At 60.5% G+C, this 16,484-nt stretch overlaps 1 protein-coding gene across 4 annotated transcripts in view; it reads left to right on the top strand.

Annotated features, from left to right (window-relative positions):
* Positions 1–721: 721 nt before the first annotated feature.
* LRP1 (LDL receptor related protein 1) overlaps positions 722–16,484 on the top strand; it is a 91,994-nt gene continuing 76,231 nt past the window's right edge. For 3 of the 4 annotated variants that reach the window (XM_087771092.1, XM_087771091.1, XM_087771095.1), the window contains exon 1: positions 722–875. In XM_087771092.1, coding sequence (XP_087627218.1) covers positions 803–875 — 73 coding nt within the window. In that variant the 5' untranslated portion in view covers positions 722–802. The remainder of the gene's footprint in view (positions 876–16,484) is intronic. The other variant, XM_087771094.1, reaches the window with a different exon arrangement.

Here is a 16,484-nt window from a genome sequence, read left to right as displayed (position 1 = left end):
CCGGCAGAGGGGAGCAGGGCTGCACGGCCACCTCCGGCAGCCCCGAGCTTGTGGGGGCATCGCCAGCAGGGACGGGCAGGGGCCTGGAGGGGCATCGCCAGGGTGCGGGCTGCAGGACGCGTGGGTGCGGGACCCGCGGTGCCACAGGCAGACCCTGCCATGGCCATCCCTAGGCCTGCCCTGCTCCTGCCTGTCCCTGCCCATACCGTATCTATATTGCGCCATGTCCCTGCCCATACTGTACCTATACCATACCATGCTCCTGCCCATACCATACTATGCTCCTGCCTGTACCGTACCTATACCGCACCATGCCCCTGCCCATACCGTACCTACACCGTACCATGTCCCTGCCTGTACCGCACCATGCCTCTGCCCATACCGTACCTGTACCGCACCATGCCCCTGCCCATACCGTACCTACACCGTACCCGTCCCCGGCCCGGTCGGGGGGCGCAGCCCCGCCACAGCACGCGCATGCGCGCCGCGCGGCCGCCGCGTAGGACCCCCCCCCGCGCGCGCCCCCCCTCCGCCGCGCGGCGGCAGCTCGAGCCCGGTGACGTCAGGCGGGCGGCAGCGCGCGCTCCATCCATCCCTCCGCGGCGGCGGCGGCGCGCGCAGCCCCCCGCCCCCGCCCCGCCGCCCCCGGCGCCGCCGCCGCCGCCCAGCCCGGAGGGTCCGCCCGCTCCGTCCCGTCCCTCCCTCGCCCGCGCCCCCTCCCTCCGCGGATGTCGGTGCGCGGGCCCGGGACGCGCCGCCCCGCGGGCAGCACGGCGTGAGGAGCCGCCGCCGAGCCGCCGGCATGGGGCCGCTGCTGCCCCTCGCCGGGTGCCTGCTGGCCCTGCTGGCCGCGCCCGCCGCCCGCGCCCTCGAAGGTGAGTCCGGGCCGCGCGGGGCGGGGGCGGCGGGGGCCGGTCCCGGTCCCGGTCCCGGTCCCTCCGCGGAGAGCGGAGCGGGCGGCGGGGACGCCCGGCGGGGGGAGCGCCGCAGCTGCGCGGCCCCGCGGCCGCTGTCGGGGGCGCGGGTCCGGGAGCACCCGGGCTCCGGCGGGGCCGCAGCGCTGGGCCGGGCCGGGGAGGGGGCGGGAGGTGCCGCGCGTCCCCCGCCGCGGCGGGCAGCGCCGCCGTGACAAAGCAGAGCGGGCGCAGCCCGGCCCCGCCGCGCCGCGGGGGGGACAGGGGCGGCCGGGGGGCACCGGGAGCGGGCTCGGGCGCCGCGTCCTTCCCCGCCGGCCGCGCTTCCCCGCGCCCCTCCGCCCCGCCGCAATGGAGCGAGGCCCCCCCCCCCCCCCCCCCCCCCCCCCGCAGCCGCGGGTGGCCGCTCGCTCGCCCTCCCCATTTTCTCCCTCTTTGCCAGTTTCTGGTGACTTTCAGCCCGCCCGCCATCCCATTTTCCTCTGGAATCCAAAGTTGTCCCCGCAGCCAGGCCGGAAAGTTGGAACTCGGCGCCGCTGCGGGAGCCAGCGCCGGGGGTCCCTGGGGGCTGGGGTCCCCCTGCTCCCCGGGGACGCCTGTGACAGCCCGGCCTCGCCCTTCGCGCCCGCTCTTGCATAACTGAGGCTGCTTCTCCTGGAGCCACCACAGCCCCGCTGCGGAGTTTGGCCGTGGCCGGTCTGGTGGCACTGGAAAAATGTTTACCCAGCGATGGGGCTAGCTTTCTGTCTGTCTGTCCAGCCTCCCCTGCCAGCTGCTTTTTTCCAAGCTGTGCACGTCTCGTTCCCTGCTCTTATTGATCTATTCAGTAAATACTTTAGCGAGCTCGTCAGCTCAATGGCCGGGCTTTTGAATGTACAAGGGGCTGCTCTTGGCAGCATGAGTGTGTTTAGGAGCTGGCAGCCGAACGAGCCGGGGAACCGGCGGTGGAGAAGTTCCTTGCAACGCCTGAATGCGTGGGGCAGGAGGCTGTTTTTTGCTTTAAAATCAGAGAAATGGGGGTTCTGAGCTGGTGCTCTCAGCTTTCCTCTTATGGATTCCCTCTGTCCAGATGGGAACTGCCTGGTGAACGCGAAAGTCTGGAGCAACTGATTGGCGAGGTTTTTTTTGGGAAGGTTTTTCTGTTCCCTTTCTTCGCCCACCTTGGAGCGAACCAGGCGAAGCCGCTGGCATTGGTGTTGTGGCAGTGGCAGCCCCCGACCCGTCACCAGGTCAGGGGGATGGAGGAGGTTCGGGCAAACGCCAGATCCCTGCTCCAGATTAGTGTCTGGGGCTGCAGGAGGCTGGAGCCTGCGGTTTCCATCCCTCCAAGCCCCTCCTTGCCCCACTGCAGGTTCAGACGCTTAATTAGCATCCCTTGAAGGGAGGTGGCAGGAGCAGAGCAGCTCGTGGCACCCCGCAGGGTTGATTGACCTGCTGGCACCGACGTGGCAGGCTCATCAATGCAGGTGATGGTTAACAGCTGAGCCTGCCAGGGTCGCCTGCTCCCGCCCTGCTCTCGGGGACCCCAGGTCTCAGAGGCATCGTCCCCACTCGATGGTGGCTCAGAGCAGCCGGCGGATCCAGAAGTTCATGGGGGCGGGAGGGACAGGCATCACTCATTGCATAAGCTGCGTTGCCTTTGGAAACGAGGCTGCAGAATGATGATGTGGTGGAGGGAAGTTCCTCCATCCTCTTCTCCACCCCATGAGCTGGAGTGGGGCAACAGCCAGTGCAGAGATGCCCCCTCCTTCCAGCGGCACGCTCCCCTCCTGAGGGGCTCCCCTTAGGGGTGACATTGGGGGTGAGGTGCTGGTCCAGCCCCATGGAGCCTTGGGCAGCCCAGCAGGGCGAGGGATCCTCTGGAGAGCTGGGGAAGGAACCCTGCGATTCTGTGGGCGGGAGGATGCAGAGGGGGCTCTCAAAGCCCCCCGCTCCGGCAGGGGTGTGGCTGGGCTGGCTGGGAAGCAGAAGGTGGCACCGTGGTGGCACCTGAGCTGGTGCCTTGGCACCAGCGGTCCTGACCGGGCTCTGGTTTCCCTGGCTGCAGGTCTCCCGCTGCCCGAGCCTGCTGCAGGCAGGGGTGAGCTTGGTGCAGTGGGGTTCTGGGGGAACTGTGGCAGAGCCAGTGCTGCCCGGCTGCCACTGGGGTGCAAGGTCCCCGTCCTTGTCCAGAGACCCAGCTCCCCACACCTGCTGCCTCTCTTTGGAGCTCTGCAAGCTGTTCATTTGTTCCTGGCTTTGGCTGCAGGAGAAAGGGGAGGCAAAGTCCAGCCAGTGGGGTGGGGAGCAGGGGGAAGCTCTTCCAGGGGCACAAAGGGCACCGATGTGCAGCTCCTGTCTGCTGGGGCTCCTCTGCTGCTTGCTGGGTGGTGTGGAGCTTCCCTGGGTCCCGCTGCCTCGGCGGGCAGAGTTGAGGAGCCTTTGGGAGAGGAGTGAGGGCAGGCAGGGTTTGCCCCGCTTCTGTTTTGGAAATACCTGTGGTTAAGGGTGGCTGTGGTGTTCGGTGCAGCACTTCCCGCTCGCCGCCTTGGTGGTCTGGCGCGTCTCGTGCATGCGAGGGGAGCGCGTGTGCCCGTGTGCATGCGCGTGCTGTTTTCCTGGGCATGCGTGGACGTGCCAAGAGCCGTGCTGGGTTCAGCAGAGGTGAACAGAGGAGTGTTTGGGGGCTGCTGGGAGGAGAACACAGGAGCGGTCGGAGAGGCTGCCACAGGGACCAGGACTGCCCGCGGGGACCGGCTGGGGGCTCCTCCATGCAGTGGTGGGGAGGGAAGGAGAGGGTGCCCGGCATCCCCACATGGAGCATCCCGGTGAGACCCTCTCCTCTGCAGAACTCGGGGCTCCTGGAAGCCCCGTGGGGCACTGCCCCTGCACAGGAGGTGCTGTGCTGTGGGATGCCAGTGTGCCCTGGTGCTGCTGCGGTGTCCGGAGGAGAAGGCTGGGCTCCAGCCCCCGTTTCGTGTGCTCTCTGTCTGGTGACATGCACTGACATTGAGAGGATGGGGCAGTGGTGGAGCATCCCTGACAAAGCCTGGCAGCACTGCCTGTTTTGGGGTGAAACTGAGGCGTTGCCTTCTCACTGCTTCCAAAGCTGTTTTGAGCCACTGTGGGTGGTGTGGAGGTGGGAACCGCTGTGGCGTCCCCCTCGTCTTTGGTGTCTCAGCCCTGCCACTCGCCCCTCGTCTTCTCTCCGTGCTGTTTCCATGTGCTCCATGGGAGCCTGCGAACCGGGAAGGAGCGGGGACTGCTCGCGCCTTCCAGCTGGTAATGCTTTTCCTCCGGTGTTGAGTACCAGTCGGGCTGATGGGGAGCAAAACCGCCCTAGTCCTCCCTGCTCCTCAAAGGTCTTGGCCCCCAGAGCCTCCTCTTCTGGAGGAGCTGACTCTGCTTTGGCATTCATTCCTCTTTGCCACCAGCCCATACTTGATCCGCGGCTGCCCGGTGCAGCTGGCTTCCCGGTGGGGCAGGGCTGGTTGCCTGCCTGGTATGCTGGCCAGCACGGGCTCCGCTCTGCCGCACGCAGAATCCCCGTCTCCTTGCAGAAACAGCAGGATCAGAGCGGAAAAGCAGAGACAAGTGAAGGGAAAAGCGGCATAAAACAGCTGCTACGTGGGGGCCTCAGAAACACAGCCCTCAAGTCCACTGTGGGCTGACAGGGTGGTGACACAAGCAGCTTCAAGGCAGGAGAATTGGCCCCAAAAACCATCCTCGGGCTGTCTGGGATGAAGGTTTTGAGGAAAGGACCACGTGCGGGTTGAGCTCAGCCCCTCTCCTTCCCCCTCTGGGAGGGCACAGGGAGACTCGGGTGCCGCTGGAGGGCTGCGGTAGCGTCCCGGTTATCTCCTGGGTGTTTGCTGTGGTTGTGGGCTGAGATTGGGGAGGGTGATTGAGGATGGGGCAGGGCGAGGGCGAAGGAGCCCTTTGGGCAGGAACCAGGAGCATCGTTACCATTTGTACGGGTGACTGTGGCAGCCGAGTGGGGAAGTTGGGCCTTGGGGGTCTGCGGAGCAGTGCTCATGCACCGTGGACTGCCTGGTGCTGCGCTTCTGCCAGCAGGTTGCTGTGCGGCTCATTACTGTGCGGCTCATTCCTGTGCAGCGGCAGCGCAAGCAGACGGTGGCAGAGAGGAGGGAGCTGCTCTCACTGTCAGGTGGATCCTGTCGACGAGGTCTCGCCACCATCTCGCGAGCGCTGGGGAAGCTCTGTGGGGAGCGGGGCTGCCTGCGTGCTCCCCCACTCCGGATGCCTTCCCCTGCGGATGGGTGCCCGCAGCTGGAGGTTTTGCTGCCCCATGCGGCACCGATGCCCTGGGAGCAGGAGGAGCTGAGCCCATGCCTGTGACCTCCCGTGGCGCTCTGGGATTTTGGCTGTGCCTTTGGGATGACTTCTCATGCTCCCCGTGGAGGGCCTTTCAGTGAGACTTTGGCCAGCTTGGGCCCCAAATTGCCTTTCCAAAACAGCACAGGGAGCACGTGCCTCTGCAAGTGCCCTTTGCCCTGGGAAGGGGGCGCAAGGGGCTGCTTCCCAAAACTGCGCAACAGCCGGGGGCGTTGTGGTCAGGGCTGGGCCCTCGGGAGCCATCGAGCGCCCAGGGTGGGACAGGCTGTGCCGTGACCCTGCTGAGTCAGCACAATTAGCATGGTGGTAACCAGCGGGTGAGACTGCGGCTTTGTCGTAGAGCAGGAGGTTCCTCTTCCAGGTGTTGAAATTATTTCAGTTCCCAGATCTGTGTTGAGCACTTTCTTTGTGCCAGCCCCACAAATAAAATCCTTGCTCTGTGCCCCTGAGACCCCCTGGGTGACCCACAGCCCTACTCGGGCTCTCCGAGAGCCACCTGCCTTGGGCAGCGCCTTGGCGAAGCATGAAGTTGTTCTGCTCCCAGCTCATCCCAACAAGTTGTGGGGCTCAGCTGAATTACCCGGATGAATCCAGAGGTCCCAGGGTTGGGAAGTGGGCTCCTTGGAGATGGTGCTGGCTCCCAGTCGCGGTGGCGTGCGGCTGACTCAGCTGACAAGTGGTGGATGCATCTGCCTGTTTCCTTCCTGTGGTCCCTGCTTTGCCAGCCAGACAAGACTCTCCTTGTGCTTGGACTGAATTTTATCTCTGTCACCTCCCAGAGAGCGCATCTGGCCACGTTCCCATGGATGTCCCTCTCCATGCGGGGAGGCTCGGCCCTCAACCAGGAGCCACAAGCTGGGGTCCCTCTGGCGGCCTGTCCCCCCTCTGCCATTGCTGTGGATGTGCTGCTCCCCAGGATCCTGCTGGGTCCTCTGAGTGAAGCAGCCTCTGTTCCCTGGGGAGGGGGGCGGTGGTGCATTTCTGGGCCCTGTTTGCATTGTGGCCATGCAGAGGAGAGCTGGCGGGGGCCACTGAGCCCTGTTTTGCGCTGGGGAGCAGCCGGAACTGTTGATGCTGGACCAAGTGCTGTGCATGTGTGGGGGGGGTGGTCCCATCTCGGGAGGCGCGGAGCATGCCTGCTGTGCCCCGCGTGGGACCTTGGAGGCGGCTGGAGTGGCCAGCAGTACCCGGGCTGGAGGTGGCATGTGCCACAGCCTCGCCGAGTACCTGGGGAGGTTTTGCGTCCGGCGCAGGCTTCCTCTGGCTCTCCCAAATGGAGCGTCGGCTCCATCCGCGCTGCAGCTTGTTGTTGAGGGGATGCAGTTTCCACTCCTTCGGATTTTGCAAGCCAGTGCAAGACCGACTCAAGCTATTTACAGACCAGATTTTGATGTTGACTTAACTTTTCAGTCACTTCCATTTAATGTACCTTGGCAGGCTGACCTGCCAGCGGCAAGCAGCAGCAGCAAATATTTTCAGCGTTTTCTCATTCGGCTCAAACTTCTTGTTTTCTTCACTCTGTGCTTCTTATTTTAAGAAGGAAAAGTACTGGGTAGGCCATGAGGACTGTTTTACTAGATGTTATTCTGTTGCGTGAGGTTGCTTCCCCCAACGCAGTCCAGCCATTTCTAGGGCTAAATATAGACTCACAATGTCCTTTCTTAGCCAGGAGAACGGAGCAGACTACAGCTGCAATCATGCAGATGCTTTGCAGGATCAGAGATGGTCCCAGCACTGCTTGAAGCAAAGGACTTGTGGGGTTGGCAACTGAAATGTTGGATAATGACTTTGCTGGCAGCTCGAAGCTTCTCTGGTGGGACTGTGCTCAACGTGCCGCCGAGGGGAGGGACGGGAAGAGCAGCCTTGGCTCCAGGGAGTGTCAGCCCGTGGGGAAGGTGAGAGCAGGTCTCTAATGTCCAAAATGTGTGGACTGAGGCATCAGTGGGAATTGCGGATGGCTGGGAGGGAGTCTAATTGAGTTTGAAGTTGCATCTTTAATTGAGTGGACTAATTAGCCTCTTGCAAGATGCTGTTTCTCCAAATGAGACCACGGCAAGGATGGGCAGGTGTTGACAGTCACATTCTGGTGTGTTAGCCGGTGACGGGCAGGTGAAGGGCGAGGTGAACTGCAAGCATGCAGTTTGCTTGCTAAATAATGGGGGCTGCTGGCGTGGTGAGGCGAGGGAAGTAATTGCTGCTTTTAGACTTGCTGCTGGACTCGGGGCTCTGGTGTCCATCCCTTGGCGACCGAACTGAGGAGGAGGATTTCAGCTGGGGGGGACGAAGGCTTTCCAAGCCATCACGCTGCTGCTCCTCTGCCCTGGCCTTGCTGGGGGTGGCTGGGTTTTGTTTGCTGTGGGCTGCCAGGCAAATTGTTATTTTAATCGGCCGAGAGCTTTGAAATGCATCAATCTAGTCCATTTACTTAATATGGTGCAGCTCTTTGTTTGCAGGCGCCGCTGCAGCCGTCTGAGTGCAGGGACTGAGCGCTTGCTGGGTCCCAGATTCACACAGCGGTTCATTGTAGCTGATGAACAGTCGAGCGTCTCTGCCGCTCGTGCCGCTGGTGAGATGGGCTGTGCTGGGGTGCCCACACCGTGTGCTGCTGTGTCAGGCTCTTCGGGGCTGAGTCCCTACTGGTGTCCCCTCCCTCTGCTTTGCGGCACCCTGGGGGGCAGCGCCCCTCGATGCCACAGTGGCACATGCTGGCACCCCGCAGACATGCCTGGTGATTTTCTGTTTGTGCTGTGCTCAGAATTTGAATATTGTGGCCTAAAGGATTGCATGTGGATGCAAGCGCTCGTGCCATGAGTGTGACGCTGCGGCACCGGGGAGCAGTGGTACACTCCACTGCCTGCCCTGCCCATCTCTGCTCTGGAGGTACCAGACTGGCTTGCCGATGTTGGGGCTGCCGGCGGGTGCCCACCGGCAGCTGCTCGGAGCAGCCTCGTTTGGGGACAAGCGCATTGCTCGTCCTCAGCTGCTGGTGGCGATGCCCCTCGGCTGTACCCGGCTGAGTGTGCGGCCGGGAGAGCAGCTCCAGCTGATGCACAACAGTCGAGGGCAGCCCTGACCCTGGAGGGCAGCAGGATCCCGAAGTGCACAGCGCTTGCGGTGGCCCCGTCTTCCCTCGGGCGCATGTGCTGGCTCAGTGTCAGACCCCGTCTCTCTGGGCAGCCAGCATGGGGAGGGGAGCTGGAAGAGGGCCGTGAAGGGTTTCCTCCCGGTGCTAGGCGCCACGGGCGTCGTGGTGCCTTTTTATTGTTTGGAAAAGGAAGCACTTGGGTTTAATACTTCCCGCGGCAGCTGCCTTCCCCGTGGTCTGGGTGGATGCTGCGGGGCGCTGGGGGCAAACACTGCGTGGAGGGTCGGGCTGTGCCTGCGCCTCTGCCCTGGGGCCAGCCGCTGCCTTTGCCCCTGAGCGGGGACCTGAAATTCCTGGGTTATTTCCAAGGAGGGAAATTTCCTCCCTTGGTCCTAAAAACATCAGCTGAAATGTCTGTGGGCCCCTGGCCTCGTCCATGCTGTGCGACACGTCCCCTGCCTGCTTCTGGGGGCTGCTTCTGGCAGGCCCAGTGGCCCCAAGCCAGTTCAGCATCCCTGGGTTGGCGCCCGCACTGCGGCCCTGCTTCCTGCCGCAGCTCTGGGCCTCCACTGGCTGTTCCAGATGGGTTTGCTCAGCGTCTCCTCTCGCGGCCCAGAGCGTGTTTTCCCTGTGGAAGAGCAGATTTGGAGCCTCGCGCCGCGCTTACTCACCAGCTTGGTCTTCTCTTCTGCAGCTGCTCTGATGCCGCCATACCTTGAAACCCGCTTGGCTCAGCCCCACACCCTTTTGGCTGGGTAAAATCTTAAAGCTTCTTTTTCTGCAACTTGCAGAAGGTAAAACGAGGCAAACTAGGATCCCTGACCCGCAGGAACCACCTTGGAGCAGCCAGGCTGCTGCGGGCAAGCAGGTGGTTGCTGGCATAGCCAAGCTGTGCTGGTGGAGATGCCAAGGGGGTAGTGTAGCGTCTGGGACGCAGCATCAGAGCAGACTTAACTGTACCGGATTCCTCTTTAATCATTGTTACCAGTTATAAACAGATGGAACATTTCACCATGCCAAGGATTTTTTTTTTTTTCCCTTTACGTCTTAAAATACAGCTGAGCGGGTGTCTGGGAGCAGAGCACCGCTGAGGAAACCTGCCCTGGTCCCTTGGCCCGGCCTGCACGGGGATGCAGCAGGGTTGTTCTGTGATTAGCACAGCTGATCTGAGCAGCAGCAGTCACAAGCCCAGGTGTTGTGCAGTGGCCCCAGATGTGGCTTTAGGGTTTGCTCTGTTGTTGTAGGATTCCCCTCTGCTCTGGTTCGGAGCTCACCATTTGGGTGGTGGCTGCGGCTTGTAGGCACTGTCGGGCTCTGCAGAGCTCTTGGCACGGGGGCTTGGTCGCCTGCCCGACACCAGTGTCCTGGTGCGGCAGGAGGGACACTGCCGGGCTGGCACAGCAGCCAGGGGAGTGGCGCAGGGACGAGCTCCAGCATGGACCCCCTCGAGCTGTGGGGCTGTGTGGCCCCCCAAGGATGCTGAGATGCTGTGGGCTGCAGCTCTGCAAAGCCACCTTGAAGTCGCTGCGGGACGTGGCTTCCCAGGGCGCACTGTTGAGGAAACACCAAACCTTCCCCCATCCCGCACCACCACCTTGCCCGGGAAGCTGCCGTGTGGCCTGTGCCTGGAAAGCACCGGCGCAGATGTGGTGTCCGCTGGCAGGAGGGCTCTTCCCCACCCCAGCTGGGAGGCAGCAGTTTGTTGGGGCTATGTCCTCGCGGGCCGGTCAGGTTTGCTTTTGGGGACCAGGATGGGAGCAGCTGATGGCCGAAAGCCCTGCACGGGCAGGGAGCTCTGGCAGGAGCGGGCAAGGGCTGCGGCACTGCCGTGGGTTGTTGTCTCCTGGAGAGACCTTGAAATAGCAGGGGCTGGCATGGTGACTCTGTGACCTTGTCCTCCCCAGAGACGGGAGATGCTCCCCACAGCACGTGGGTCCCCAGAGGACCTCAGGAGGGGACCTGGTGGCTGGAGATGGGGCTGGGTCTCCAGGTCTTTATCCCCCTCCCGCTGCTCTCCAGCTTCCTGGAGCCCCCCATGTCTCCTGGGGGGGCAGGATGGGCGAGCGAGGGGGGCGGACTTCTCCCTGCCTCGGCTGGGGTGGGACCCCCTAGGTGCACCCTGGTCGGGACCTGCAGGGGTGGCCACCCCATGGTGGCTGGTGGGTCCCCACATCCATGGTCCTTGCGAGCCGGGGCTGGCTGAGTCGTCCCTGGCGCGGGGGCTGCGTTCACACGGGCAGGTGGACCAGAATCCAGAGCAGCTCCCCGCACAGACGTGCTGCTTGGGAATAAAAGTCCCTTTATGCTGGAATAATTAGTGTACTCAGAGCACACTAATTATTCCGGGATAAAAGTGACTTTTATTCCGGCAGAGTGTCCTCTCAAAGGGCCCTTTCTGCCCGCTGCTGGGGCACAATAGTTGCTCTGCTCCGTTTCCCCATCTCAGACAAAGTCCTTATTTGCGAAGCCAGCGAAATTTAGTTGACTAATGAATTAAGGCCAATGGTTTTGGCCTGGCTCCAGTGCTTTGAAAGCCTTGTCGAGCTGATGCCCATCCTGGGTAGGAGGAAGCGTAGCACCCCCCTGCCCCAGCAAAACCCCTGCGGGCTGCGTTCAGCCCCAGGCTCTGCTGCTGAGCTCTGGCAGCGTCCTGCCCCCTGATTCAGCTGTCCAGATGAAATGCCTATTAATCTATAATGTGCAATTGCTTTATTGCACAATGCAGGCAGGTCTCTGGAGGAAGCGTTATCAGCTTTAGCCACAAGCCATAAATAACTGCCTCCAGTGCAGAACACTATATTCTGTTTGGGTTCCCAACTACTGAGAGTATAAACATCCCACTTCCTATTGCTAGAATAAATAAAGGGAATAAAGCCTTCTGAGCAGGTAGATGAGGCGGGGGGGCCTCGGCACCAGCCCCCCTGGCTGGTGGGGTCTCCTGTCCGCAGCCCCTTCCCCATCCTTTGCCTGGGGAAGGAGAAGGGCCAGCCCTGGCAGAGGGGTGGTGTAGGGAGTGGGGCATCCCCCCAGCAGGGATGGCTGCTGGCCAGGGACGGCTGCAGCCTGTCCAACTGCACCGAGAGGACTTAAGCTGCTTTCTCTTGGATGCAAATGCTTTTTTCTTTTTTTCTTCCCCCTTTTTTTTTTCTTTTTTTCATTTAAATTGCAGATAAGCTGCAAAAAGAGAAAGAAATCAAAAAACCATGATTCTTCCTTGAAACACCCTCCACTGCGTGGCTGGAGCCTGCCCCTTCTGCCCCTCCCCACCATGTTTTGTATGATCAAGCTCTTTTTTTTTTTTTTTTTTTCTCCAGTTCTGAAAATGCTGTGGATTCGTTTCATCTGGTTCCATCTCCTGCCATTTTTCAGCTCATTTTTCTGTGGACCTCTCCGTGGAGCCGGAGGCAGGAGGGGGACGAGGGGGATCGCACCCCAGTGCAGATCTCCCAGCTTCTGAATTTGGTTTAAAATGCAAATTTTTTTTTTTTTTTGTTAATGCATTTCATCTGAAGTCGGCAGAGCTGCCGGAGCCCGGGGAACGGGAGGGGAAGGGGCTGGGCGGGGGGAGCACATTCCTCCCAGCGCGTCCAGATTTCCTGATGCGTGTTCGCAATCGTCTCCCCCTGGATCTGTTTGAAGTCAGGTGACCGCGGTGCTGTCGGGGCTGAAAGCAGCCCCTGGGAGCCACAATATGATTTTATTCCCCTTCCCCCTCCCCGCCAGGGATGGATGCTCTTGGGCAGCCTCCATCTTCCGTCCTCCCGTAGGGGCACGTTCTTGTCCCTCTCCCCCCAGTCTTCCCTTCCCTTTCTTCCTTTGTCTGAGTTTGGGAGGCAGCTATGGCAGGTCCTGCAGCCGGTGGAAGTCCCGTCCCGCGGCGTGTGGTGGAGGTGTCAGGGGGCTGCACTGGGTGGGCACCGGGGACAGACCCTGGGTGCTGGGGCTCTTCGGGGCAGTGTGTGCCGAGGGCTCTGCTGGGGCTTCTCCCTTGCACCCTTGGGTTGTGTCGCCTCTCCCTGCCCCAGCCATGGAGACTCTGCTGCCCAGAGGGAGCCGGGAGCTGGGCTTGTCCCCGGAGCAGAGAGGAACATTGGGGTCCCGGGCTCCCCCTCCCTGGTGCGCTCTGGGGTACCCGGTGAAGGAACCCAGTTGCTCCCAGTCTTTGCCCTGTTGTCCCCTGTGCCCGTGAGGAGGGATGGGTGTCCCTTGCCGCGGGGAGCGCCTGGGCAGGCGATGGGAGGGCACAGAGAGACAGCCCCGCACAGCTGGCGCGGGAAGGGGCCCTCTGGGTGCGTGATCGGCCTCTGGGGACAGCTGTATCAAGGGCCAGGCTGTCCCCATCGGGGTGACGGGCTCCTCGCTGAGTATTTAAATGCTCGGTGTGGCCTCGAGGGGGGCTGCCTGCGAATCTGGCAGCTCTTGGGCAGCAGATGGAACCCATCCTGCCTGTCCCTCCTGGCAGCGGGATCTGATGCGTGGGGTGATGGCCCTGACTGTGCCCCAGGATGGGGCTGGGGGCAGGCGGGACAGGAGCTTCCAGCTGGTTCTCAAGAGCATCCCCCTGTCAGGTTGGGGGAGATGAGCAGAAGTCAGAGAAGAAAAACCAGGGAAGGCGCCGGCACACTGTGGGGCGCACCGGATCAGCACCCAAAGCGATGGCTGGGGGCTCTGCCGGCGCTGCTCTTTGGTTGGAATTTTGTTCTTGTTTTCAGCTTGCCGCCTCAGTGTTTCTAAAAATCAGGCAAGTCATAGCAAACCTGCTTGGGAGCCCTTCCGACTGCCCTCCTCCTCAGCCGGGGCACGCTTTTCCAGCCAGAGCCTTTCCTATGAATGGCATTTTGCTGCTGTTCAGATGTCTCTCTGGCAAAGCGGAGGCAGGCTTTTCTTCTCAAAATTGTCTTTTTTTTTTTTTTTTTTTTAAGAAGGTTAATGCCTCGTGATTTAGATGCAATAGGCAGACTTGAAAGGAAATGGGAAAAAAAAAAGTATTTTAAAGTCAATATTTACTTAGCAATTGGACGGGCCCCTCCCCCTCATCCCAGCCGCACATACCTGCGGCTTCTCCGGTGGGAATGGCTGGGAGCGCACAGCAATGTCATTCATGGCAGCGGATGGGATAGAGCAGTGGATCTGGTTTGAATCTTCCCGTTGGAGGGGGCCAGATGGAAGAATTGCAAAAATGCATTTGAACTGTTTAGAGATCTTGTATTTAAATGCAAAACAAACAAATAAACCTTCCTTTCCCCTTCCTCTTGAAAAAAATGTGCCTACAAACTTCAGGTTTTGTTATTTTAAATGTCTCTATTACCCTGTCTAGCTTTCTGGAGCCAAAGGACCCAGCAAATTTACATTAGTCATCAGCTTGCAGATTCTGCACAAACTTCTGCACTGTGCTGTGCCCCTGCGCAGGTCTGGGGTTTTAGCATCAGCCTCGTGGCTTCTGTACCAAGCCCCAGACCCTGGACCAAGGGAGCATGAAAGAGCCGAGGGGTGCACGTGCATCCGTGCTTTAACCCTTCCTAGTGTCTGTCCTGTGGCTGCAGAGAAACTCTGGGAAATCTGAAGAGTCCTGAAAGCACAGAAAAAGAACAAATCACATTTTTTCTGAAATTCAAGGACAAAGGATGGACGATGTCGGGGAGAAAAAATGAAAGTATAATGTGACTCTGATTTTTGTGTTTGGTTAATTGGGCTGCTTGGATGATCTTCCAGCTTGGTGCCATGGGACTGCACGTTAGCACTTCAGGGGGGTCCCGCCGGGGACATGGGCTCAGCTGTTATTGGGGAGAGCGGCCTTGGAGTTGTGGGTATGCTCCAGCCAAGTGGTGTCTTGAGAGCTGAGTTGACAGGGAGAGATGGTGAAGAGGAGGGACGGTGGGATGAAGATGTGATGTTCAGCTGGCTAATGGGACAGGCTCTCCCCTGAGAAAGGCAATCAGCCAAAAGCGGCCAGAACGGTAACTGGGAGCAGAGCAGATCGTAGCAGTGGCTTCCCCTGTGCCTTGGCGTGCGTTAAACCTTCTTGGTGTGTGCTGGCACAGCCAACGTGCTGACGCGCCCGGGATGGTGGTGAGCTCAATGGGGCTGGAACTCGGTGGATGCCACCTTTGCTTGCCGGGGCTTCACTGTCCCCCCTACTCCAGGGTCTGATGGTTTCCTGCCAGGCTTTTGCCCTCCAGAACAACCTGGCAGATTTTTGTTTAGCCGAGGCAAAGTGTGCGCATGCGGTGTTGGGAGCTGGGAGCATCTGCCTGGGTGTGCAGTGCACATTGCTCCGGCTGGCCCAGGGGCGCTGGGTGCCTGGCTGGGGCTCTGCAGACCACCGGCTCCCTGCTGCACCTTGGACCCGGCTGCTGCATCCGTCCTGGCCAGAGCAGGACGAGCTGCTGCTGGGGCTGAGCCTGTGTGCCAGGCAGGTTCGCAGACTCCCCGTGGGCCCCGGTGCTGGGTGCAGGGCGAGCCCAGCTCTTTGCGCAGCACAGGAGGTGTGTGCTTTGGCAGGCTCCTCACTGCGCGAGATGGGGTGTGCGAGCGTGGAGGGGAGGGGGTAGCTGGGAACGGAGACCTGGGAAGAATGTGGAGTGCATTTATTTTTCTCCCTCTCGCCCTTTCTCCCCCCCCCCCCCCCCCCCCCCCCCCGAACATCTGTTTTGCAAATCACGCTCATTCCAGTCCGTATTTATGGCCAGCGCAGTTTCCTTTGCAAAGTAGCGGCCAGCCACCTCCTCCCGAGGAGGGGAGGAGGAGTTGAGCTGAAGAGGAAAGTACGGCTTGCTCAGGGACTGAGTTCTTTAATATTTTTGTGGTTTGCTTCCAGTCTATCTAGGTTTTTATGCCGTACTCATCTGTGCACTGAAGGTAATTTGGCTTCTGCTCAAGGTGAAGACCTCCTGCTCACCAGCATCCTAAAATAGTCCATTTAAATGGAAGGGTCGATTTCTTGCTTTAGGCAAAAATGAAATGTGTTTTGTTGTGTTTCTTTAACAGCCCTTTTCCCCAGCCTGCTGCACTCTAACGCGAAGCCTCCAGCTGCCCATGTCTGTGGGACGGCGGGAGGCGCAGCCGGGCTCTCGGTCCTCGTCCCGCCTGGGAAGACCCCCCTGCTGCTCCGCGCCCTCGCTGGTGGGTCTGCTTCCACCCCGTACTGGAGAAGAAGGATCCACTTTCTTGCACCGCAATAGCCATTTTTTTTGCCATTTTTTTAGTACAATTTTTTCGCCTCTGTTCCCTTTGAATTACTTTTAAGCAGGGATCTCTCCTCCGACTGCCAGAGGGACGTGTTTTCTGTGGACGGCTCTTGCAGCTGTCCTGGCCCTGCTCTGAGCCGGCCATTGTGCGCTGCATGAAGGCGCCTTTATTCTCCGACCCGGAGCTGGACCTCCGCTCTCCGCTGCCATTGCCGCTTCTGCTGGTGCGGCCGCCTGGCTTTTGGAAAGAAATTTGGCTCCGTGTGAAGGATGCATTAACGGACACCTTCTTTAATTGTCCACCTGGCACTGAGGCATCTCGACACTTACTCTGGGGCCATTTAACTCACTGGGAACATGCTGTGCGAGAACAGAAAGTGCGTGGGGTTGCCGAGGAGCCTGGAGAGCTGGCTGCTGAGAGGGGAAACGATCTCCTTCCCTCCCCCTGCATGGAGCCACAGTGGCCGTCGTGTGAAAGCTGCTCTAGAAACCGTGAGGCCTCGTGCTGCCGAAGCCGTCCTCGTGTTTGGGAATGGCGGAGAGGGATGGCTGGTGGTTTGGGCTGGGTTCGGGTGCAGCTTTACGGCGGGTTAACGTGCCCTGTGGCGGCAAGGAGTGGCAGGACTGCTCCCCGGGGTCTGCCTGTGCCGAGGGAAGGACTGAGCTGGAGCATCGCCACTGCTGAGAAGGGCAGGTGTGAGCAGGGTACATGTCCTTAGGTGTGGCTTTCCTTGAGGAAAGCCATGACACGTGTGCAGCCTGACAAAGTGCGTGTAGGCAATATTTCAGTGCTGGGAAGAAATCCCGTGTGTTCTGCTCCTGCGTGGGGGAGCTGCTGCTAGCAGGAGAACCTGGTCTGCTCCAGTCCGAGCACAGCCAGCCCTGGAGACGGGGCTGCTCTGCAAGGTGTAGGTGCTGCTACTTAGGGATGATGTCTTCAAGTGAGGGACCAATGTTCTGTGC

This window comes from Nipponia nippon, unplaced genomic scaffold (genome assembly GCF_047370975.1).
Source record: "Nipponia nippon isolate SJK-2023a ecotype South Korea unplaced genomic scaffold, ASM4737097v1 scaffold_35, whole genome shotgun sequence".
In the NCBI taxonomy this organism is placed as follows: Eukaryota; Metazoa; Chordata; class Aves; order Pelecaniformes; family Threskiornithidae; genus Nipponia; species Nipponia nippon.
The sequence above is the reverse complement of the archived record's forward strand: the minus strand, read 5'-3'. Positions and strand labels throughout refer to the sequence as shown.